This window comes from Candoia aspera, chromosome 5, assembly GCF_035149785.1.
Source record: "Candoia aspera isolate rCanAsp1 chromosome 5, rCanAsp1.hap2, whole genome shotgun sequence".
Taxonomy (NCBI): domain Eukaryota; kingdom Metazoa; phylum Chordata; class Lepidosauria; order Squamata; family Boidae; genus Candoia; species Candoia aspera.
In genome coordinates this window covers 13,365,460-13,391,888 of record NC_086157.1, presented here as the reverse complement: position 1 = coordinate 13,391,888, position 26,429 = coordinate 13,365,460, and the positions used below count along the sequence as shown (strand labels likewise).

General features: G+C 41.7%; 1 protein-coding gene across 1 annotated transcript in view; it reads left to right on the top strand.

Moving 5' to 3' along the window:
- WDFY4 (WDFY family member 4) overlaps window positions 1-18,814 on the top strand; it is a 195,260-nt gene extending 176,446 nt beyond the window's left edge. The window contains exons 57-61 of the mRNA XM_063304372.1: window positions 9,515-9,694; window positions 12,547-12,729; window positions 13,898-13,982; window positions 16,171-16,279; window positions 18,217-18,814. Coding sequence (XP_063160442.1) covers window positions 9,515-9,694; window positions 12,547-12,729; window positions 13,898-13,982; window positions 16,171-16,279; window positions 18,217-18,283 — 624 coding nt within the window. The 3' untranslated portion in view covers window positions 18,284-18,814. The remainder of the gene's footprint in view (window positions 1-9,514; window positions 9,695-12,546; window positions 12,730-13,897; window positions 13,983-16,170; window positions 16,280-18,216) is intronic.
- Window positions 18,815-26,429: the final 7,615 nt, after the last annotated feature.

The following is a 26,429-nucleotide window of genomic DNA, read 5'->3' as shown; positions in this document are numbered from 1 at the left end:
TAGGCTTCTCATCCAGCTGCCAGTTACATTTCACACTTTTTTTGCTAAATACTATCACTTTAGATTTGTTGATGTTTAAAGAATTGAAAACGCAGTAGGTATTTAGCTTTCTCAACAGTCTTCTCATCCCTATTTGAGAATGCGCCATTAGAACCATATTGTCAGCATATAAATATGAATACATTTATCATGGATCTTTGGCATATGAGTGTCTGGAGCATACAGGAATCCTATCATTGACATTGATGTTAAAAAGCATTGGGGCTAGAATAAATATTTTGATTCAGGTCTGATAAAAGGAAGGATTTATAGACACAAGTCATAGTTAAACTATTGAATTCTCTGCCAACAAATATAATGATCTTCAGTTTAGATAGTTTTAATGGGGATTCAGCAATGGTTGTGTGCTACCTCCACAACTGCAGAAAAAAGCCTCTTGCCCTTCTGGTCCTGACTGGGATCTTCTTGAATATGTTAGTTGCTAGATGTGTCACTGACCCAATCCAGCCTCAAGGTTCTTCTCATCTCATCAAATTCTAAGAGTTCCACAGAACCCAGTTAGAAAAATCCTGTGTTGGATACATAGCACAAAATGCTGTTTATTTATGAAACATACTTCTGGGCTGCTGCAGTCAAAATTACTCTTGGTAGCCTACAATGCTTCAGCAAAGGATCGTTACCTTGTCGTGGTGCTGGAGCTTGAGCACCTCAATGATGCCATGAGCTAAACCGTGAAGGGCCACCCAAGACGGGAAGGTCATGACAGAGAGGTCAGACTAAATGCGATCCCTGGGGAAGGTAATGGCAACCCACCTCAGTATTCTTGCCGTGAAAACTAAATGGATCAGTACAACCAGAGATATGTCGGTATACCATTGGAAGATGAGACCCCCAGGTCGGAAGATGGTCAAAATGCTACTGGGGAGGAACAGAGGATGAGCTCAACTAGCCCCAGACGTGATGACGCAGCTAGCTCAAAGCCGAAAGGACGGCTAGCGGCCGACGGTGCTGGTGGTGAACGGCGAATCCGATGTTCTAAGGATCAACACACCATTGGAACCTGGAATGTAAGATCTATGAGCCAGGGCAAATTGGATGTGGTTATTGGTGAGATGACAAGATTAAAGATAGACATTCTGGGCGTCAGTGAACTGAAATGGACTGGAATGGGCCACTTCACATCAAATGACCACCAGATCTACTACTGCGGACAAGAGGACCACAGAAGAAATGGAGTAGCCTTCATAATTAATAGTAAAGTGGCTAAAGCAGTGCTTGGATACAACCCAAAAAACGACAGAATGATCTCAATTCGAATTCAGGGCAAGCCATCTAACATCACAGTGATCCAAATATACGCCCCAACCACAAATGCTGAAGAAGCTGAAGTAGAGCAGTTCTATGAGGATCTGCAGCACCTACTGGACAACACGCCTAAAAGAGATGTTATTTTCATCACAGGAGACTGGAATGGTAAGGTGGGCAGTCAAATGACACCTCGAATTACAGGTAAGTATGGCCTGGGAGAACAAAACGAAGCAGGACACAGGCTGATAGAATTTTGCCAAGACAATTCACTCTGCATAACAAACACTCTCTTCCAACAACCTAAGAGACGGCTTTATACATGGACTTCACCAGATGGACAACACCGAAATCAGATTGATTACATCCTTTGCAGCCAAAGGTGGCGGACATCTGTACAGTCAGTAAAAACAAGGCCTGGAGCTGACTGTAGTTCAGATCACGAACTTCTTCTTGCACAATTTAGGATCAGACTAAAGAGATTAGGGAAGACCCACAGATCAGCTAGATATGAGCTCACTAATATTCCTAAGGAATATGCAGTGGAGGTGAAGAATAGATTTAAGGGACTGGACTTAGTAGATAGGGTCCCGGAAGAACTATGGACAGAAGTTCGCAACATTGTTCAGGAGGCGGCAACAAAATACATCCCAAAGAAAGAGAAAACCAAGAAGGCAAGATGGCTGTCTGCTGAGACACTAGAAGTAGCCCAAGAAAGAAGGAAAGCAAAAGGCAACAGTGATAGGGGGAGATATGCCCAATTAAATGCAAAATTCCAGAGGTTAGCCAGAAGAGATAAAGAATTATTTTTAAACAAGCAATGCGCGGAAGTGGAAGAAGACAATAGAATAGGAAGGACAAGAGACCTCTTCCAGAAAATTAGAAACATTGGAGGTAAATTCCAGGCAAAAATGGGTATGATCAAAAACAAAGATGGCAAGGACCTAACAGAAGAAGAAGAGATCAAGAAAAGGTGGCAAGAATATACAGAAAACCTGTATAGGAAGGATAACAATATCGGGGATAGCTTTGACAGTGTGGTCGGTGAGCTAGAGCCAGACATCCTGAAGAGTGAGGTTGAGTGGGCCTTAAGAAGCATTGCTAATAACAAGGCAACAGGAGACGACGGCATCCCAGCTGAACTGTTCAAAATCTTGCAAGATGATGCTGTCAAGGTAATGCATGCTATATGCCAGCAAATTTGGAAAACACAAGAATGGCCATCAGACTGGAAAAAATCAACTTATATCCCCATACCAAAAAAGGGAAACACTAAAGAATGTTCAAACTATCGAACAGTGGCACTCATTTCACATGCCAGTAAGGTAATGCTCAAAATCCTGCAAGGTAGAATTCAGCAGTTCATGGAGCGAGAATTGCCAGATGTACAAGCTGGGTTTAGAAAAGGCAGAGGAACTAGAGACCAAATTGCCAATATCCGCTGGATAATGGAAAAAGCCAGGGAGTTTCAGAAAAACATCTATTTCTGTTTTATTGACTATTCTAAAGCCTTTGACTGTGTGGACCATAACAAATTGTGGCAAGTTCTTAGTGGTATGGGGATACCAAGTCATCTTGTATGCCTCCTGAAGAATCTGTATAACGACCAAGTAGCAACAGTAAGAACAGACCACGGAACAACAGACTGGTTTAAGATTGGGAAAGGAGTACGGCAGGGCTGTATACTCTCACCCTACCTATTCAACTTGTATGCAGAACACATCATGCGACAAGCTGGCCTTGAGGAATTCAAGGCTGGAGTTAAAATCTCTGGAAGAAACATTAACAATCTCAGATATGCAGATGATACCACTTTGATGGCTGAAAGTGAAGAGGAACTGAGGAGCCTTATGATGAAGGTGAAAGAAGAAAGTGCAAAAGCTGGTTTGCAGCTAAACCTCAAAAAAACCAAGATTATGGCAACCAGCTTGATTGATAACTGGCAAATAGAGGGAGAAAATGTAGAAGCAGTGAAAGACTTTGTATTCCTAGGTGCAAAGATTACTGCAGATGCTGACTGCAGTCAGGAAATCAGAAGACGCTTAATCCTGGGGAGAAGAGCAATGACAAATCTCGATAAAATAGTTAAGAGCAGAGACATCACACTGACAACAAAGGCCCGCATAGTTAAAGCAATGGTGTTCCCTGTAGTAACATATGGCTGCGAGAGCTGGACCATAAGGAAGGCTGAGCGAAGGAAGATCGATGCTTTTGAACTGTGGTGTTGGAGGAAAATTCTGAGAGTGCCTTGGACTGCAAGAAGATCCAACCAGTCCATCCTCCAGGAAATAAAGCCAGACTGCTCACTTGAGGGAATGATATTAAAGGCAAAACTGAAATACTTTGGCCACATCATGAGAAGACAGGACACCCTGGAGAAGATGCTGATGCTAGGGAGAGTGGAAGGCAAAAGGAAGAGGGGCCGACCAAGGGCAAGGTGGATGGATGATATTCTAGAGGTGACGGACTCGTCCCTGGGGGAGCTGGGGGTGTTGACGACCGACAGGAAGCTCTGGCGTGGGCTGGTCCATGAAGTCACGAAGAGTCGGAAGCGACTAAACGAATAAACAACAAGCCTACAATGAAAACAGAATTTGGAATAGCAGGGATATCTGATTAACCTGAAGATATATAAAAAACAGGTAAGCAAAAGAGAAAAGGGAAAGGAAGATAAACAGCCATGCAGTTGTGTGTGTGCGTTCAAAATCCCATTGCCCTTGGCCTTTAGCTTGGTGACTGACCTTAAAGCTAGCACAGTGGCCAAGCTACAGGCCACAGGGAATGAGATTTTGAACTGATGCTATTTACTCTCATTGTAAGCCAGGGACACACTCAATCCATAGTCCCAGTATTGCAGCAATGCTTGGATATGGAAGTGTCTTGAATATCTCAAAACAAACCATCTGTGATGCTAAACCCTGAATCCTCTTCACTTGAGATGGCAGGTAAATGTTCAGACAAAGATCCCCCAAATGACACATGTATGCCTCTTGTGGCATGCTTGAGCTAGGTTCTTCATGTTCCTTGAATGAGTAAAAGTCTTCCTCGTTTCTCTGTTGGATTGGAGCTGGCACCTGAATAAACTATATTTCAACAAATAAATACAGGTTCAGACAGCAGAAGAAACGCCTATTGTTGGTTTTCCTTTTGATCCTTTTGGAGATGCAGAAACTTCAAATGTGAATGTATTTAGATTATTTAATTTTGTTTATTTAACGAACTTTATAAGCTGCCCAGTCTTGCCCCATAGAAAACAAGTATAACATCAAATCAAAAAGACAGATTCATCCAGTGTGCTTGCAGATAGTTTGTCCCGCCCATCTTTCCTAATTATGATGGATTGCTTTGCCAAATGAACAACCTGAAAGTGAAGACGAGTTGTGATGAGTTGGGCAGTTTACAAATGTGATAGATGATTGATTAAAAGGAAGGAAAGAAGGAAGATAGGCATTTTCATATATCCAGAGTTCCTGTTGTTTGTTCATCAGTAGCTCCCCTTAACATTATAGTGACAGTAGCTCCCCTTAACATTATAGAAGAAGGCCTGTAGGTCATGAATTTTTCAGATGTTAGTGCTTCAAAAACACCCAAATTCTTTTGCTTCTAAGTTCCATAAGTCCCCTGTTTGTGCAGATTTTATGAAACCATAAAGACTCTAATAAGATGATACCAGCAAGACCCACATTCAAAAACCTCAGGCCTTCTTAGTTAAATTTCCATCTTTTAGGTCATCTGAAAATTATTTTTACATGTCCTTTACTTCCTGAAATTGAAGATAGCAAAGCCAGAGATTTCTTGTATTTCCACTCTCCCTTTTAAGTTAGTGGCACCTTGCTTCAAGTGTTTAGAGAAAGTATTAAGATGTTTCCATTTTTTAATGTATTGACTAGGTGTTTTGTTTTAGAACTGGCTGTATGAATTATCAATCCATGTTTTTTGTTTATTCATCTGTTCATTAGTTTTAAAGATTGTTAGGTTCTGTTGTATTCCATTTTAATCTTAATTGTTTTGAAAACCAAAAAATGAGTAGATAAATAAGAACTCAGAGGTGATAATATTTCAGCAGATGCAGAAAATCTTTCTGACAATTATTAACTTTAAATGCTGATCATGTTTACAAATATGTTTAAAGTTGTGAATAATGAAAGCTCACAGCAGTAGAAATCATTACCCCAGATCTTTTAAAAACAATTCTGTACCTCTTCTGCTCTGGTGGGGTTTTTTTTTGTCTGTTTTTGTTTTTTGTCCTTTTAGTCAGTGCTGACTTCTGGCAACTGCCTGGACTAGTCCCTGCAGTGTTCTTAGCAAGGTTTTTTTAGAAGTGGCTTGCCATTGCCTCCTTCCTAGGGCTGAGAGGGTGTGGCTGGTCCAAGGTCATCCAGCTTGTTTTGTTCCTAAGGTGGGACTAGAACTCCCGGTCTCCCAGTTTCTAGCCTGGTGCCTTAAACCACTACACCAAACTGGCTCTCTTTCCTGCTATGTATGGCCCATGAAATGCAGTTGCTTGGAGAACAAGGACACAACAGTGAGACTTACGAATAGATGTATGGATGGAATAGGCCAAGATTTCTATCTATAAAATGAAGCTTTGCACAAGTAAAACGACTCAACTCCCCCCCCCCCACAAATTCAGTAACTGATATCTAAAGCACAAGACTGAAATACATAATGATTTAATAGCATTGACTGAAGGATTTCTTAGTCCAGGATTCTTTTTCCACAGTGGCCAAATGCCTCTTGGAAGCCCATAGCCAGACATGAAGACAGTAGTATTTTCTTGTTCTGGTTTCCCAGCCACTGGTTTTGGGAAGATTGCAGATTTCCATATTGGAGATATATACTGCTAAAGTATTAAGTTGGGTCAAAGGAAGCCTCCATACATCCTTCTATTTTGGAATATTATATCAAGATGCAAAACTAGAGCTTTGGCTATGGCATCCTTATGGAAAGCACTTTACTCCTCCAGGGAAAATTAGCACTAACTGTGATTTCTTTTCAAGACCAAGGAAAGCCAGTCAGACAAACTTTTGGACCACAGTTGATTGCAGAATAGTCTTAATTTTGTTTTATAAGAATCATTTTACTATATTTTATTGTTTTGTTTTGTTGCTGATGTAGTATCCTGTTACTTTATCTTGCTAAAAAGTGTTATGTTGACTCAGTTGACCAAAGTAGACGATGCCATGTTGTTTACTGAGAACCATAATAATTTGCAGCTATCTAATAAATGTTAGACAGATTGCATGATACAACATGAGACATATAGCTGAAAATAAATGCATAAAAGACCAAGGTATCTGTACTTAACAAGGATTGACTGCAAATTATACATACATAGTGAAAAATTAGAGCAAGTAGATGAATTTATGTACTTTGGTAGGAAATGGAAAATGGGTGGAGAAATTATAAGAGATGCAAATTCTGGTAGAAAGGTTGTATGTGGGCTGTAGTATTGGTCTGTTGCAAGGATTGAATGTTCCTCAGAAATTATGAAAATTGTTGTATACAAGAGCTCTTTGTCATGTGGAGGAGACATTTGGGAATGTCAGGAGAAACAACACTTGAATGCAGTGGAAATGGTGTACTTAAGATGTGCATATGGTAGAAAAGGAAGAGAAGGGGACAAAATAGGTGATGAAGGAAGGTGGATTGAATACAGAAGTGACTGACCCATGTGTATTGAAGTGTTTGGGTCGTACAGAGGGACTGAATGATCCAGCCATTTAAAAGAAAAAGAAAGAATGAATTGGTTAAATGGACTTGATGAAATGTACAAGAAGAGAGAGATGAGAAGTTTAAAGAATGAAAGGTAGAATATGAAGTTGTGTATGGAGTAAAAGAAGCAAGAATTGTTTGTTAAAACAGAAAGGTATGGAGTGATATAATTAATGGCGTTGATATATGCTATATTTAGTTAGATTACCTTATCTTGTCTTCTGCCTTTAATTCATTTTGCTTACTATATGTTTGTATAGTATTGCTTATTCTGAAAGGGAATAGCACAATGGGCATGTATGCATTCATGTTTTATTGCTTTTACTAATTGTATTTGATTACCCTGGGATCTATTGATCTAAAGAATGAACTTTGAAATAAATGCATATAACCATCATGGCTATCTAACCATTAATAGCCTTTTCTTTCATGAAACTACCTTGAAGCCATTGAACGGCTATACTAGACTGTATGTCATCCTGTTCCAGTTCCTGATTTTATTTATTTAATTATTAACTCACAATGGAATAACCACAGTGTTGGGAAAAAGAGATATGTAATCCTCCTTCCCCAAGAGCCAATGAAGAAAGGAAAGAAAATACCCTCCCTGCATTTGTATCTGATCCCAGTCCATGAGGCTAGTATCATTCCAGATTGCAGATGGGCCAGCAGAGCATTGCTATGTTGATCAACTGAGATGTTCTTCAACAACACATTGACCAGGAATCATTTTCAAAGTGCTCTGGAATTGACATTCCTGCTGTGCTTTCTGAAGAATCTCCAGAGCCAGTTCAGATGATACCAGTCAGGGCTCTTTGCCTTCAGCAGTTGCCAGAGAAAATTACCTTGGACTTTCTACATCTACCAGTGGGTATCAGGGACCAGTTTGTGAAAAGGTTCCCCCTCACTGGATGAAGGATTGTGTTAACTAAGAAGGGATTCGTGTTATATAAGCTAGGAGGTCCTGTGTGTCTCAGGGAGGATTTATTTTATTTATTTTATTCATTGGATTTATATAGCCACCCATCCCACTTTTATGTGACTCTACACAGGTTACAATAAAATAAGGATTGCATTTGGGTTTCCCAGCATGGCACCTGGAAGTGCCAATGACTTTACAGACACATGAATGGTTCTTCTCAAGACTTTTTTGCATCCTTTAGAAATCGTTATCCATTTTTAAAATATGGAATGCTAGCTTGCCATAAAGCAGAGTGTCAGCTTCTACATAATCTTGGTCATCTTTAAATGAGCCCCAGAAGCAAATAATGGTCAACTGGACCATGGTGCTTTGTTTGGAAGTGTCCATCTGCCCGGAAAAGGGACAAAGGCAGGCAAGGGTAGAAAGAAGGGTCTTGTAGAGATTAAAGAAGGGATTAGTTGCATTGTAATAAATGGTGTAAACTGATTGTGTCTGTGTCAGCCATTTTGTTACGGGCAAGCCGTCCTCCAGCATTTCTTTTTTCCAAACACCCACAACCTATCTCCAAATTCCAAAGATGCCCATCAGTGCAAGAGGTTTGGGCTTCCAGGATTAGATTATTCTTACCTCTCTCTTCTGAGGAACCTTACATACTGTAAACTAGGCAATTGTGTGCCTCCAGTAAAGGCAGAAGCCAGGAGTTGGTATCCTATCTTGTTCAGCCCTCAGATTTGTTTAGCTCTGCGTTTGGTTAGTCTGTCTTGATTTTCCTGCCGTTTGACTTCATTGCGTGCCTGTAACGTCAAGTATTGTGAGAAAGGGAGAAAACTTTGCTTCCTTGTTTGTTTTCTTCAGCATATGCATCATTTTATGTATCTCTACACCTCCCCCTTTTTCATCTTCTGATGTAAATAGCCCGGAACAGGTGTCCTCCTTTGCATCTTCTGAGCTTTACCACGCCTTTTTTGAGATGTAGTGACCAAACAAACACGAACACAGAATTGCAACCATAACCACACCAGAAGTATATACCAGAGCAAAGTTGGCAATTTAGTTCTGCATTCTTTTCAACCGCGAGTATAGCGATGTCCTTTTTCCCGGGAAGTCTCGCCATTTACTGATGTGTTTAAAGAAGCTGATAGCACTGTAGATCTGAGACAAGGCTTCATTATTCAAGTTTTTTTTTCTTTTAAAAAACTGTGTGGCTCTAACATTTCCCAGTACCAGTTTGATGTACAGACCTCAGGTTTTACTGCTTTGACATTGATGGGGCAATTCTTCTGGGTGTGTGGGAAGCTTTTATTTCAAACACTTTTGGAATTGTGTTGCCTGCCTATCAGGGCGTTATCGAAGAAGGGGGTTGTGCCTTGGTGCTGTCTAGCCCTTCACAATTGGCTCTCCTCCCCCTGCATGAAGAAAGCAACAGGACCCTGCCCTCTGCCAGTCCCTGCCCCCCACTCCCTGGCCCTGGGGAACGGGCCGGGTGTCTGTAGGCATAAGAAGGCCCCACTGAGGCTTGCTGTCCACTTCCTTCTCTCTGTGTTTGTGGTCATTGCTTGCTTTGTTCCCCAGCCCCTGTATGGACACACGCAGCCAGTGACCTGCTTGGCTGCTTCCACGGCCCACGGCATCATCATGAGTGGTTCTGCTGACAGATCCTGTATCATCTGGGACTTGAACCAGCTGACACGCCTCACCCAGCTTCCTGCCCATGAGGCATGCCTCTCAGCTGTTGCCATCAATGATTCAACGGTAAGGCATTCATTTATCATCGTTCTCCTGACAAATCCATGAACATTTCATGATGACTTAATGGGTGCTCTTCTCTGTGAGAAACTATCCTGAGGCGCGACAGATTGATTTTTTTCTTTTTGCAGAGGTTTCTAATAGGATCCTTAATGTTGAAAGAGGGCACTAAAAGCAGTCTCTGAGTCAGAGCAGCCACAGAGGAGGAGGAGGAGGAAGGGGGGGAGGATTGTTCTCTCTGGGAGTTTTCAGTTTCCAGGAGAGTTTGCCCTCCCGTGTGTTGGGTTAAATGCAACCCTCCAGATGCATTTCCTTTTGTTCGGTGCCAATTGGTGAAAAAACAGATGTTTCTTCCCCCAGCTAGAGGTCATCTCATGTTGTCTGCATCAGCCAGGTGCTCCTTGGGAGACCAATGTCCTCTTCTGGACTGCTGGTCTCTGAAACACAGCAGGCACCTCCTTGGGTCCCAAAGAAATGTGTTGGTTGAAACAGGGAAACGTACTTGCAGGCAAGTGATTGGGATGGACAAAGCAGCAGGGTGAAGGTCACTGCAACCTTTGTCTGTTTTCCTGCTCCACATTTCCCTATGGGGACTTCAATGCACTAAAGTATTAATTTACTTGGGAAAAGCTGGAAGGGGAGGGAGATACTCTGAGGCTGGGAATGAATAAGAAGGGAAGGGGTGAAATGGTTTCCCTCCCTGCTTCCTTATCATCCTTCCAGTAGTGGACTTCCTTCTTTCTTAGAGGAATTGGACTACTGTTACATCCATCTGTGCCCCACCACTAGTTGGATCTAAAGACTTCACTTTTGTCTATCAGCTCGTCCCAGTTTTTGCTCGCTCTGTCCTCATCTCCCTTTGCATTTCTACCACTTCTTGGCTCCATGACTGGCTTCTGCCTTGTCTCTCCCATGCAAACACTCTTGCTCCTCTTCTTTCTTGATACCTGCCCAACCCCCAGTTGTCAAGCTGAGCTCTGTCTTCTGTTTCATGAACAAGTTGGTGGAAGGTTTCACTTAGTGGAGGTCTACACGGTACTTGTTTTTCTGTCCAAGTCTTCCTGCCTCTGACTTGTTCTCTTTTCTCCCTTTTTCTTCTTGAAGAGGATCATGACATTTTCTTCAGAGAAAGGATTAAGGATATCTTTCATTCATTTCCACTCAACAGCAGTTGCTTTCTCTTTATTACCTTTCCTGGTTATGATTAATTTACAGTGTAAATGTTTCCTAGATTTTCTTGTCATTTAAAATCTCAATCTCAGTATTTCACCACTAGGAAAGTGACATGTCCCCATTCATTTAGCATTTTAAATGTGGCAGTGCCTGGACTGAGGGATGTGTTGCATTCATGTCACTAGGACTGATGTGGGGCAAGCTTTTTTCTAGGACTTAGAAAATGATTTTCCTTCCCTTTTCATTGTTCTCTGTATCTACCTCCTCCTCCCTCCCCTGTTTATAATGCTCCTTGGGGTAGATATTATTAGAATTTTCCTTATCAGGTTCGTTTCTGAGCCAGGACCAAAGACACAGGCAGTTGCATGAAATTAAGTTCTTTATTCTTCACCCAAGAGCAAAAGCAATGACAGCAAAATGTTAGGTGGGCGGCCGTGCAGGACCCCCTTCTTACAGCACATTATATACGTTCCATTCAACTCCTCCTTCAGAACACCACCCCTTACTCGGTTACCCAGACTCCACCTTAACCTCATTCCATATTAGGAATTTCCTTCCTTCCCTCTATCTTAGCATCACTCCATATAAGGGACTTCCTTCCATCCTTGCTAGGGCTCCTTGACCGTTATTAAACAATGCCTTTCCTCCGGAGAAGCTATCCTTGGAATGTACACCTTGTCTTGTTTCTATCCACACAGCTATCTATCAAGGCCTGCTAGAAAGGAAGAGTAAGAAAGTCAACAAAACTCTTCTAGGAAATACAACACAGCTTCAGGGCCGTAATACAAGTGCAAAGGTCTCTAATATATGAACACTACATATAAAATATATGAAAATGAAATATATTCATATTTAAGTTCTATATATGTAAAATCTTCTATCAATATAGCCCCCACCATGTCTAAAATCCAAGACAAACTTCCCATCTATGTGCCACACAATTCCTCTGCCTTGTGCATCTTACTGAAGTTATGTATGATACTTTGGGTAGATTAGTTATTCTTGCCTTTTAGATCAAAATACTACAAAGGCATACAATGTGAGTCAGTTTTTGAAACATCCTTGCCATTCATATATTTATACAGCACATACCATATCTCATATCTCAGCATTTCTGCATTTTCCAGGAATTGAAATTGACAAGCTCTTCCTTCTTCACACCCCTTATTCTTGAACCTGTCTATTTCTGCAGTTTTTCTTAATCTGCACTTTTAATTTCTTACTCCTTTTTTTTAAGCATGCGTACATGCTTCTAGTTCCACTCCTTAGACCTCTGCCTTGAGTCTTTCATTCTCTAGGCCAGCTGCATCTTTGTCCGAGTCTTAGCAAAACCATGCAGAGATTCTGTGGCTCCTAGAAACTACCCAGGATACATTAGGTTCATTAAGTTGTTTTGTGGGACAAGAAAGGTGTCCTCTCCGGAGTATTCATTTATGTATTTTACACTTCTGCATCACTGGAATTTGCTTTCTTGCTGATCCTCCTGTTTAGTTTCTCAGTGGCTGAAGTTGCGGGGCGGGGGGTGGGATGTCAAAATCAAGATGGTGGAAGGAACTTTGCAACACAAGCCCCACTCCTTTTGAATGTGCCTGCATGGATTCATCTTGAATCTTGATTTTCTGATCTTGTGTGATGGAAAGGGCACTGCCTGAACTCCAACACTGCCCTTTGCGATGTTTTTGTAGGGTGAGCTTGCTTCATGCGCTGGAACGACCCTGTGCCTGTGGACTGTCAGCGGGCAGCCTCTGGCCAAAGGAAATGCCACCTTAAGCCCTGGAGGGGTGATTTCCTGCTGCTGCTTCTTTGAAGTGAAGGACTGGGAGGTGCAGAATCTTATTGTCACTGGGGACACAGATGGCCTTGTGCAGGTAGGTAAGAGGGAGAATCCACTCCAGGGCTTTCCTGTCATATCCTAGGAGCAAAGATTTTCATTCTGTGGGCTGCCAGCAGAGGCAAGTTCTACAGAAGGTCTACAGGGGTGGAACTGTGGTAAGATACATGGAGATGTAGCACACCTTGTTCCCTGGTACTTTTCTGTTGGTAGGTAGATAGGTAGGTAGGTGTTCTGAAGTAAAAGATGAGCTGGAGAAGCTGTTTTCATGGGGAAATAGTTGGTGAAGAAAGGATAAAACAGCCTCCTCCTTCACATCCCACCTCTTCTCCCCAGCTGGTGAATTATATAGAAAAAGTAGTTGGCTTGGTTAAGCCAACCAAGATATTGCTGTTTGGGGACCTCACAAGTTCTAGTCGGTTCACTGGGGCTCATTCTCAAAGCCAGATATGGTGTTGTAGCCTATAAATGACTTTATACAGCACGGGGCTAAAAGAATTGTTTATAAGCCACTTATAATTTTTAGTAAGACCCCTTACAGGAATACATTATTTTATACGTTGAACTCCACATGATGGCTTAACATTTTCTTTTACCTACTCACTGAATTAGTTTAAAACTGAAAAGACATGTTAAGTGTTTCTGATTTATCAGGAAGGAGATTTTTGAGAAATGATGAAAAAGCATCTTGAAAGTGTCCTTGCTTTTCTTTTCTATGGCAAAAATCAGCTTCTGCTGCCTGATCCTTCTTGCTGAGACGAGTCTGTATCATTTAAATCAGGATGATTATTTTCTTTTACTGAACTATTCTTTTGAAAACATACATATGAATAGTACAATAGAGATGTACTTGTAGGGGCTATATAAATTTGAAATTCAAGCAGCAAACAATCCTCAAGAAAAAAATGGGTTTCTTTTAGGACAATTCTCTGCCCTCTGTCTTTCAAGGTATGCTTTAATTAAATTTGAATAATAAATGAATGAATAAATAAAACTTAATCCCCTAACATGTTCTTCCTATGTTTGACTAGTCAGTATTAAAAGTAGATTTGAGAAAATGCCATGTTCACCCAACTAAAATAAGCCACAAACTATTGCCTAAGAGTTGAGCAATCTATTAAAGCTTATGGAATTAATTACATTGGGGGTTTTTTTCCTCGCTGGGGGACAGTGTTGCTTTTCACTGGTTTTTCTGGGTATTTCAGGTCTGGAAGCTTGAAGATGCTTCTCCTGCGGGCCACAGAAAGAGGATGGTGGAAGAGAACGCTTGTCAGTGCCAAGCAAACCAGGGTGAGGGAAAGCCAGGCATTACCATTCTGCAGCATGAAGCTTGGGGATATGCAGACAGCTTTGGGACGAGTCTATAAAGTGCCCTTGAAAAAAGTGGATATCTAAAATGTGCTGGGCCTGATTAATACATTTTTTCACTGCTATGTAGGATTCCTTTCCTTCCCTTTTTTGGTTATTATTATTATTATTATAAAATAATAATAAAAACAGGAGGAGGAAGGAGTATTAGGTATATTCACCACCTTGAGTTATTATTAGATTTTTATCCTATTATTATTATTATTATAAAATAATAATAATTAGATAAAAATCTAATAATAACTCAAGGCAGCAAACATACCAAATACTCCTTCCTCCTCCTGTTTTCCCCACCACTACAACCCTGCAGGATGGGTTGGGCTGAGAGAGAGGGACTGGCCCAAAGTCACCCAGGAGGCTTTCATGCCTAAGGCAGGACTAGAACTCACTGTCTCCCGGTTTCCAAGCTGGCTGTCTTTCTTAATTAGTCATTACGTATCCTCCCTTCCTTGAATGTGGGAAAAAGAATATTGGTCTGTCTGAAGGACTATCAAATATGTGGAATTGCCCCCCCTCTTGATGCTCCAGAGGGCAGAACTACACCTTACAGAAGTTATATATGCAGGAGGATAGATTCTAGATGAAGACCAAGAAGCCTTTTTAATAGTAAGAACAGGTGGATAATGGAACCCGCCAGGGTTGGTAGCAAAAAATCAGAATGAGTCGGGTAGCACCTTTTCCAACCAACAAATTATTAAATTTAAGTTATTAAAAGGCACAAAATCATAAGAGAGAAAGATCAACAGAGATTCAGGATAGCGCCTATCCTGTATCAGCTGGGGAGAAGGCTGAAAACTTTCTCTCCTATGAAGCAGGGCAGAGTAGAACAGGAGAGCTGCCAGACTGCAAGCAGCCAGCAGAGGGCGCCCTCTGCAAAGTTTTATTCTGCTCCATCCTTGGCTGTTTTGACAAGCAGTTCAAGAGAAATGCAGAACTCAGCTTGGATGGAATAAACGTTCCAGCCTTTACCCTCGCAATAAATGGCACCAGAGACATCTAGCAAATAGAGCAACAGTCTGCTGGATGTTGGCATTTATATATATTCAGATGCATGCATATACACAGTGACACACGAATAATACTGTTTGGGGGAGTTATTGTACATGTATCAGCAAGCATTTTCCCTCTCACCATAAGGCCAATTTATACACATCACATGAACTGATTTATAGTTAACTGGAGTTTATTGTTCTAATGGTCATGGAGAAAATCTATTGGTGTGGTTGCTAAGAGTTGACACCAACTTGATGGCACCTAATCATCAATAGACCATCTTCATATTTATGGCACAAGTACAGCAACTGTTTATAAAATAGTCTAACGTTAGACAACTCCACTGCCATTTCCTCAATTGTATATTATCTGCAGAAGGTAAATACCAATTCCGATGGTAAACTGCATCCCATGATGAGCTGTGACTCTGCGTTGCATCACTCTGGAGGCCATAAATTCTTACATGATACAAATCCAAAGATGTCATGCCACATCCCTGAATAGTAAGCAGCCCTTATCACAGCAGCCTCAGTTCCCTAAAAACAATTTGTTCTCAGGGTATTTTCAGCTGCAGCCAGATATTTCTGTTCGTTTGCAACACTGTGGAAAGAACAATTAATCCAAAACATGAGCACTAAAAAAACCTTAAGTAACCATGATTGAGTTACATTATTTGCACAGTATTCTTGGCATTTAATTATTGATTGTATGAGGAACAGATTTAGGTAAGTTGACAATACCAGGACTTTATGCAATTTGTTTTAATTGGGCAATTATGGGCTGCATTATATCCTGACAGCAAGGTATTCTGGGACATCTTATTAAGCACTGAAACAGTAAACACTGATGAACAATTTTGCTGAACTAGGCATGCAATTTAGAAAGCAATAATACACAAATCCAATTTAGCCACAATTGATATAACCACACGTCAGCACATGTAACTATCATAGGCTGAAAATTCAATTGGGACAGGCCCTTCTGGCAGTCGTACAGGCCAGGATTAAATATATTTGTTCTCCAGTTAACAAGTATAAATAATAATGTTTACAGCCCACCTTCCCATCTCCAAAATGAAAATCCCCAACCATTTTATGATTCCTTTTTAACCTCGCAGCAGGCGGCAAAGTGGAGGAAGCGTTTGTTCTCCATCGAGAGCTGCAGCTCAGCACAACAGAGGGACTGAGCAAACCCCCCTCGCCCGTCACAGCCTTGGCAGTTTCCAGGTAATCGTTTTGTCTGCAGTACCTTCTATGTTCACTAGAGGGCACACGAATTACAAATTCATGGCTCAGTTGTGCAGGATGCTGGTGTTGCTTAGGAGCACAAAGTGACTGTGAGTGAGAAGTGCTGAGTGGCACCCTGTAGTAACATATGGCCCCTCCTGCTTCACAGCCTCACTCTGAGGCCACAAAATAGAGCACTGTTTTTGGAATGGGGAAAAGTTCAAAGTTTACCAATAAGAGCAAGATGGCAGAATCTTAAAAGAAGGTTTCCTTTACAGAAATGTTCTTGCCCACATTCAGCATCCCCATATTCTCCCACAGTTTTGGTTAATAACTTATGGAAGAACAGCGTGGCCTGCGTGGCCTCCAAATGCCTCCATTTGCCTCTAGGAGCAAGAGCATATCCAGGGCTACCCACCAGTTTGGAAATAAAAATCCTGACTAGGATGCCTCTGAACTTTGGTACCATTTTAGCTGAAAAGCGAAATAATTATTTTAGTAGTAGGAGAAAAACTATTGTTGAACTATTGTTGAATCGACAGGCAAGCCCACCTCTCACATTCACAATATAGCATTTGAGCTATAATCCACCATCAAGCTGACAAGACATGGCTTGGGATTCCAGAGGCAAGGAGTTTGCCCAAGGGCCGCTTCTTTTTTGCAATGGAGAAAAGCAATTTGCCTCTTCAAAACAAGGGCAGAAATTGGGAACCAAGGCAGAGGAGAGAAACAGGGTTCCTTCCATCTTCCCAGCAGCCTCCAAATTAACTGACAGGGATCCCCAGGGATCCAGAAGGGACTGGGAAAACTCTTTCAGGAGCAGTGATCTCTGCAAGCTTAGGGAACATAATGTTAGCTAGAAATAGTGTATATTTATTTTTACTTTGTGTGTTTGTTTAAGCCTAATATTTTGTCTCTGGTATTTATTTTCTCTGTTCATAGTTTTTCATTGTCTTTTTCCAGTCTAGTCTGCACCAGATTTCTACTGGTTACCCATCCAAATACTAAACAGATCTAACCTTGTTTAGCTTTTTGAAATCTAGTCAAATCAGCCTCCCCAAACAAAATTAATGTGTAAAATATTATCTGACCTAAAGGGAACCACTGCAGAACACGACCACATCATATTGTACAGTTTCCATTCTAGGTGCCACAACACCTGAATTATCTGAACCCACTAGTTTCTTCTTAAAAAGGCATGTAAGTAAATTATTGTCATAAACAAAACAACTCCAAAAAATTGAACCTGATGGCTTGAAAGTCCTCATTTTTGATCCCAGTCAGGGGAGAAAAAAAATTTTTTTTTTCAGTCTTCCAAAGAAACACAAATGAGCTATGATGTTGTGAGACCTAATAAAAACATCAGCACGCAAACAGAATACTCCCACATAAAGCTGCTTTATTCAGTTCAGCCCCCCACCCCAAAGGTTACCTCTGAGCTGGGCATGATGTGCCCCAGAGAGAAAAAGGGTCACGGTCTCCAGATATAAGAGGGTGGCTTTTGACCACTCTGTGAGCTACACATGTGCCCACACACGCACACAATCTTAGACCTTACACAATCTTAGCCAGAAGGCCGAGAAGCAATGTGAACTTGGTGTGACCTGTCTATTCAGATAACACACCAAGTAAGTATTTTCAAGCTGGATTGGATTTCAGTCAGAATATATGATAACTATTGAGGAACAGAGGGTCACCATGTGGAGGGAAGAGATTAGAACCTAAAGGTTATTTCTGTTAGTATTTTTTCCAGAAGCTATTCCTAGGGATTTATTTCTGTCAAATATGGATCTGACTTAAAAAGGTCATAGATATCTTTCCTCCCCCCACCTCCTCCTCCTCCTCCGATAATTTCCAGCACAAGTATAAGTTCTCAGTGCTCTCAACCATATTACTCCTAAAAACTCTTTTTTTTTCTATCTCTACTTCCTTCCTAGGAATTATTCCAAGCTTCTGGCTGGCAATGAAGAAGGAAAGGTCTACTGTTGGTCAATTGATGAGTAGAAGGAAGAAGTATGAACTGGTCCTGAAACTGGAAATGTGTTAACTGCAGAATTTACCAATATGTTACACTTAATTAGAAGAGGTGGAGCACTGACATAAGAATAATGTAAAATCCCAGTGAACACATGTATCCACCTCATCCCTTAGATGAGCAAAGGATGGGCTGGCTTGATCTTGCCTTAGCCAGGAGGACCTAAAATGATTAACCAAGATGGAGCAGGTGGGGAAATTTTTCAGGAATATTTTGCCTAAAAGTCTCCCCTCTGCTTGTTGTCTTGCAAGGCTGAGATAGTAAACTCCCATGGGCAGTTTAAGAAGGTGCTACCAGTTTGAGAACTGTGGCAAGATTTCTCGGATTACGAACAGGCAACTAACCCTGAGGAGAAAATTCCCCAATCTTTGAAAGCCTCATTCTACCATCACCACTCCAAGGAACAAATGAATCCATGAAAATGGGGTGAGGGAATTCAGCTCACTTTTCAACTCATATTATCTAAATATTATCAAACAATGGAGAATGTTTCACATGATTCATCCTGATATCTCTGGAATTTTTAATGAGCCTAGGATAAATGTATCGCGCCATGGTGCATTTCCTTGGGATGCTCTTTGTAGATATGTGATTTCTGTTTGTGCTAAAGAAAATAAACTTTCTTCTTGCCCTGGCTGACTAAATAAATGCATATATAGTTGTATTTCCTGCTCATCAAACGATCCTCCAGGGGCTGCCTTTGTTTGGGAAAAGCAGCTTTTCCTACAGATGGTTGGTGGTCCTGTCCTGAGGGGTTCAGGGAAGATTCTGGTCTGAAATGCTGGAGAGCTCCTGATGATGTTGTGACAAAGACAGTTTTATCAGGTGACACAGAGCAGGGAAACAGCTGCAGGAGAGGAAGCTCTGAGAGCTGGAATGTGGCTTTTTCCTCCCTTCTGAAGTTGCTTATGCAGCTCAGGAATTCGCCATTAAGTGGACTCTTACAGTAATACTCATAGGTATCCACACCTGTTTCTTCTCCTACTCCTCCTTGAAAGTTACAATGGCAATAGGGCTTCAGACTCCCCTGTTGTATATGATTCCAGATGGAGGTGATGTACCTGCTCAGTGGTTTCTTGAACCGTCATGTATTTTCCAAGCTAGGCCTCTCCAAGGCTAAAATACGACTAGTTCAGTACCATTGTGAGATTTACATACACACACATTGACAGATCAACTTTACTGATGATAAATTGTATGAACAATTGGAACTTTTGGCCTATTTTTAAATTGTACAAACTTAAAGAGTTTGAGTAGAACAGAAACAATGCATTAATTAATGGCAGTACCAATAAAAAAAGGCCAGCCTGACTGATTTGGGTGTTTGAGGCACAGCAATAAGTGATGCCACTATCCAAGACTGACCAAGAGGCAGAAAATCCTCGTTTCCTCCATTTTGGAACCAAAGGCACCTGTCCAGCTCCATGGCAGTAAACGTACAATGACAAATTACATTTGCTATACTTTTATGACACTCAACATCATCTGTGTGAGATGAATATCTGATTCTGGTTAATGAATTGGTTGGTAGTTCAAAACAATAAAAATAATGTAAATACTAATCTATCAGAATATCAATTTAAGTATAAATATGTAAATACATTTTGAATGCCAGCCTGCATGTTTGGCATGTCGTGTAACAGCCTAAGATATAGTCTCCCTTTTTAAAGATTAAGGGCAAATTGCAAGCATCTTAATAGGCTTACCTCAAAGTGAATTTCCATGATTTTTACCATAGATGTAGTAATGCAGTCAAGTGTAAATAAGATTGCACACATTAGTGGAATGGGTACTTGCCCTTGGGGACAAATTCAGGATAAGGCTCCAGTTTCTGCCAAGATAGGCAGAGAGTCAACCAGAGTAGTTTCCAGAGAACCAGTGGAAGCTCACTCTTGTCTTGGACAGATGAACGTTGACCTGCTGTTGCAAAAGAGTAGGGTGGACAGTTCTGTCAGCTGCCTGGTCATTGTCATCCTCACATCATTTTTAAACATAGATGAAAAAATCAGGGATTTGGAACAAGTTGCTGAGAAGGGAGTGGGAACCTAAATCATCCTCTGCTGTGGCATCCCCCTCCCACACTCAGAGGGATCATGAGGTGGAAGTATATTAATCTCATCTCTCGAGATTCTATCACCCCCCACCTTTAAAATAAATTGGGAAAAGGGACACTGCTATAAAATGAATTAATGACCATAATTGATAGACTGACTCCATCTTCCCTTCCTGCTGTATTCGCCCGAAATAGGAAACTGGTGTCTTTAAAGTAGGATTGCTGGCAGGTGTCAGCCCACCCCTCTTTCACTCATTTTATTGCATAGCCATCGTGAACCAGAAGCAACATAGGCTTGCTCCATCTTTGTCAGCCATGGAGGAGGACAGAAGTGGCACAGATGGGAAAGGACAAAAAGGATGGACAAGATTTATTTGTTCATTCATTCATTCATTCATTCAATTATATTGCTGCCCATCTCAAACTAGTGACTCTGGGCAGCTAACAACAATAAAAACAGTCGTAATATAAAACAATAAAAGCAGTAACAAAATTAAATATAAATATAAATACAGCCAAGCAATCTTAAAAGCCATGGTGTTAACATAACCATGAAACGGGGGCCTTCCCACTCTTGGGGCCCCAGACGTGGGCACAAAGCCAGGTCTTCAAGGCCTTCCGGAAAGCCAACAGGGTTGGGGCCATCCGAATATCAGGAGGGAGGATGTTCCAGAGGGCAGGTGCCACAGCAGAAAAGGCACGCTTCCTGGTCTCTGCCGGCTGACATTCCTTGGTTAACGGGACCCGGAGCATGCCCATTCTGCTGGACTGGATTGGACGGGCAGAACTAACTGGGAAAAGATGGTCCCTAAGGTAACCTGGTCCCAAGCCATGATAGTTTACTAGCAGGCCAGCTTCTGAGTGGGACAAACACTTTCTGCCACATCACTGAACTTCAGGTATTTGTATTTTCCAGCTTCAGGCTCTGAACATATTAGGGATGCTCCAGTTGAATCCAAAGTGAGTTTCAGAGTCAGGCCAATGCAGCCACTTACTTACGTATTTGTTTATATGTTTTCTTTATATCATACTTTTCACTCAGTAAATACTGGAGAGGTTTAGCATAATTAAAGCCAAAAGAGAATCCCAGATATTAAAATTAATGATACATTTATGTGGAAGCAATTAGCCAGAGAGGCAGGGAGGTGTCTCCACTGGATGTGTGCAGACTAAGGCTAAGCAGCCATATCTTGAGGATGCTTCAATTTGGATCCTGCCCTGAGCACTGGTTAGACTCATGGGCCCCATCTGGCTCTCTAATTCTATGATCCATAATGACAACCCTGGCAAAAGAGGGGCCGCTACAGATTTTACAAATGCTAAGAGAGTGGGGATCAAGTGCATCTCCTGAAGGCATGTGTGCAGGTCCTGGAAGCAGTGCAAGAGCATGACAGAAGGCCTTCGGCAGCAGAGGCATCTTCAAGAGGGCCTCCTGTGGTTCCTAAGAGCCAGTCGTAACAGGAGGTGGGGTTTCCTAGACAGCCAGACCCCAAGCCATTTAGGTTTTAAAGGTCAATAATCTTACATCTTCAGTAAGCAATCTATCTATTCAGTGCAAGCATTAAGTGATCCTTGTATCCTTCACTGGGTAGCAGCTTAGCTGCCACGTTTCATACCAGCTGCAACTTCTGGACCCTTTTCAATGTTATCCCTAAGCAAAGAACACTGCAGTAGTCATGTTGGGTAATAATCAAGGCATGGCTAACTTTCGCCGAATCCAACTGCTCATAAAGGCTCCCAACTGGCACACCAGGTGTAAACATGTTCTTCTCCATAACCGCCACCTGTGAATCCAATGACCGCTAATGCTCCAGAAGCACTCCCAGACTGGGAACCTGCTCTGTTTCAGAGGAGTGCAGCTCTGTCCAAAAGAGGATGGACCCCAATCCTCAATCCAGGTTCCTATTCACCAACAATATGCCATCTTGTCTTAATTCCAGCTGCCTCTTGCAGTTTCAGTCAGATTTGTCTGGAGATACAAACAAATCTTGAGTGCCTTTCCCAGAAATGGAGTATTTGAGATTGTTTGTTTGTTTATTGTAAGTGCTTTTATGCTGCTTCAGTCACGTGACTGGGAAGCTCTGTCTTCTGTATCTTATCTCTCTCTATCATCTCTCTACTGTATATCTATCAATCTATCTATCTATCTATCATCCGTCTATCTAGTCTATCATCTCTATCATCTATTATCTATCATCTATCATTTATATATTTCTATCTATCAATCAATCATCTATATCTCTATCTCTCTCTAAATAATCTTCTACACCACTGCAAAAAAATCAAATTACTTTCAACAGCTTACACAGTGTATATAAGACAAAAATTAAAACATTCATGGTCAGATTAAAAATCAATCACAATCCTAGCAACAGGATAAAAACCCTGGATAAATCCATAGAAAACGAAATAAACCCTAACAATAAAAATAAATGTAAGAAATAAAAAATAACAGATAAGAAAGAAGAACAAGATAGCATCACATATAAACTTAAGAAGAAGCCCACCAAAATAATTCAGCTTTTCACAATTTCCTAAAAGCCAGCAAGGAGGAAGACACCCAGATCTCCACTGAGAGGCTGTTCCAGATATTCTTCCTGTCTGTTTTGGCCCAGAGGGAAAGCACTGCTCTCATCACTCAGAGAAGACAGTGGTTGAGTAAGGAGACGGCAGCTCTCATCTCTCTACACAGGACAAGAGATGGCCAAGGTTTTATTTCTTTGAACTGCCAAAACGTGGAGTGATTTGAGCCACTTGTAGATGAAAGAAGGACTTTATCAGCAAAGAATGTTGTGCACCAACTGTTCATTCTGATATACCACACAGTATGGAAAAGCAAAGGTGGCTTGTTCTGCACAGATACCTCAGAGGCACTGAAAGAAGCCACTCTATGGCCTCACCTAAGGTGACAGTCAAACCTGGCACCTTGTATGTTTTATGTTGTGGACATGAGACAGCTCTACAGTTAACCTGCAGATAGAGGTCCTACTTGACCCTCAAATTTTCAGTGAATGCTTCTGCATCAAACTCAAGTGGTGCCACAGGTTCTCTCTCCAGTTTGTCCTGGGTTCTAGCTGCATTCTTTTAACTCAGTTCTGCAACTGTCCCAAGTACCTGCCTTCTTGCTAGATCTCCATAAAGCCCTGCTGAGGCCCTGTTTCATTAGGGGAGACAGCTGTGTCCTTCGGGCCACCGAACTCTGTCTCCCAATTGAACTCAAGAAGGCTAAAAGTCACAGCCGTAAATTGATCTCTGCTTTTCCTGGCTATTCTTCTGAATAGTGACAGATTTTAGCAGCCAGTTACAAACTGACATGCATTGTTCAAAAGCTGCAGGAGGGTTATTTAGCATCTCAGTCTGGAAATCTCAGTCACATGAGGCCCTCGGTGCCCGCCTGTGAGTAGAATACAGAGTGGCTACTTTGAGTCTCTACATACAAACATTTCTGTGTGTCACGGCCTGAGCTGTGATAAGTGGGAGGCAGGCTGGTGGAAATCTACTCAAGCCTGCCTAATTGTCCCAAACACAACGGTTCACTAGAGTGGAAAATAGTTTCCATCTATCTAAGTGAAGAAGATAATGACCTTTTAAATAACAGGAGCAATTTTATCTCAATACCTCAATTACTGTGAACTCTCAAAATGTCAAAGTGCTGGGCACTTTCAAAATAACTTAATTTAGACATTTATAGCTCTTAGACGCTGCTAGTTTCTTATCTAACCTAATTATGGGTTGTTCAGGAAATGGCAAAGCATCCCAATTAATGTTATTTTTTATAGAGATACATAGGAATGGCCTTTGGCTCCCTCCCCTACCCCGTGGGCATGTGATTTCATTTTTTCTGCTCTGCTACCAAGGGGGAATCCAATCCTGAGTAGTTGGAAGATGTGCACAGATTCTAAAAAACAGTCTTCGGTATCTGCAAGAAGACAGCCTATTTCCCATTTTTCCCTATTGCAACTGGTTCCCTTGCTGAATGCTGGAGCATCAGGTGCAGAAGCCACATCCTGCCAGTGAACTGTTGGACGTGTGAAGGAGAGTGGGAAGGAAGGGACCACATCTATGATAGTCAGAAGTCACTTTTAAAGACATTTTCTATATTGCATCCAAAAGGTAAATGATACTAGATGCATTATCTAGTAGTCCAGAGAAATACTTCTCTGGTTAAGGGTGGAAGAGTGGAGCCTGTTTCTGATGTGTAGTGCCCTGTGGGGAAATCAGGGCTCTCCTCTTTGTGCAGAACAGGCTGTGGTGTTTTTTTTTAAATTTCTCCTAGACAAAGAGGTATGGATTACCTCTGCCTTGCCAAGGAACACAGAGGAACGTTGCTCCCACGGTCTCACAGGAGCTGAAGAACGCATGCCCCATCTAATCAGGAAGCAGGAATAGAATCAGAGAACTCTGTCCACCCTTCTTCTCCACTCTCATCCCTAATATTGGGGATCCTGGTTGGTATGTCAGCAGCACATCAGCTCTAATTGTTCTGCTGTTCAGTGTGAAATGAGAATCAAATGAGAAAACAGAGACTTGATGTCTGGGGAGGCAACGTTGCCATATTCATCATAATTTTAATTCCCTTGCCACTTTTCTTGTCTGATCAACAGCTGGGCCATTTTGAATCCCAGGTGCTGGGCTCTCAAAGGAAATGAGAGCTTGTGTTGGTGTGCTGTCAATCCATGGCCTAACCATCTTCTTGCCTGAGCCGACATTTTGAATTATGTCAGACTTACTGACATAACTCATAATAAGGGATGTGGTGGCTCTACGGGTGAAAACACTGAGCTGCTGAGCTTGCCAATCGGAAGGTTGGCGGTTCGAATCCGCGTGACGGGGTGAGCTCCCGTTGCTAGTCCCAGCTCCTGCCAACCTAGCAGTTCAAAAACATACAAATCTGAGTAGATTAATAGGTACCGCTTCGGCAGGCAGGTAACGGCGTTCCATGTAGTCATGTTGGCCACATGACCACGGAAGTGTCTACGGACAAACGCTGGCTCTTTGGCTTTGAAACGGAGATGAGCACCGCCCCTAGAGTCAGACATGACTGGACTTAAATGTCAAGGGAAACCTTTACTTTTACCTTTACAGACTTACTGTTCTGGGGAATCTTCTACTCTGGAGCTGCTTTCCAGGTGGCAGCTCAGGAATTCATGACTTCCCTAACTATGAGCTCATCTCTAATCACGTTTGACTCATACATTATACAGTATTTATACTGATTTAGTATTTTGTTCTGCAAAACATGATGTCTGAATGGGGGAACCTTGTTTAGCTTGTTTATCATGGACAACTTATTTATAGATTTGGTTTGGACTTTTTATGCCCGCTGAACTCCTTACAGGTAGTTGGCACTTAGGGCACTTCTGAGCAAGAAACCATTTGTCTGTATACAGCCCCTGTGGCCATTTTTGTGACTTGAGAAGCCATCGCCATCCAGACAATTCTAACAACTATAGATTGGTGTCTACTATTCCATGTTTAGGCAAGCAGGTGAAGATGGTGGTGCAGCAACTCAAGTAACATTTAGATAAGATAGATTATATTGAATCTTTCTACTAATTTTTAGTCTCACATTTTGCACATACATAGCTTTGGCTCATGATGGATGGTCTATACCAGGAAAGAGATAGGAAATGTGATCCTGTTGAAATTTCTGTATTTTGGAATAGCTTTCAGTATGTTGACCTTCCTATCTTGCCAAAGAATGTGGGGGAACTGGGGCTTGGAGGTGCAGCTTAGCAGTTTTACCTTTGTGGGCTGGGGCTTCTGTTCAACCCTTTGCATACTCTTAGCTGAGGCACAGTCACTTGTCGCCCTTGTTATGTAACATCTGTATGAAACTGCTGGGGAGACTAATTCACCTATATGGAGCCAGTTGCCTCAATATAGAGATAATACCCAGCTGGACATCTTTCCTGTGAGCTCAGAACTGGATGTCTCCAGAGCCTAACTGCATCTGCAGGCTGTAAAGGGCTGCCTGTAGAAGAAGAATTCAGACTAGACACAGTTGTTGCTGATTCCGGGGCCTGAACTTGATGAGAAATAGGCCTTTACAGGATAGATTC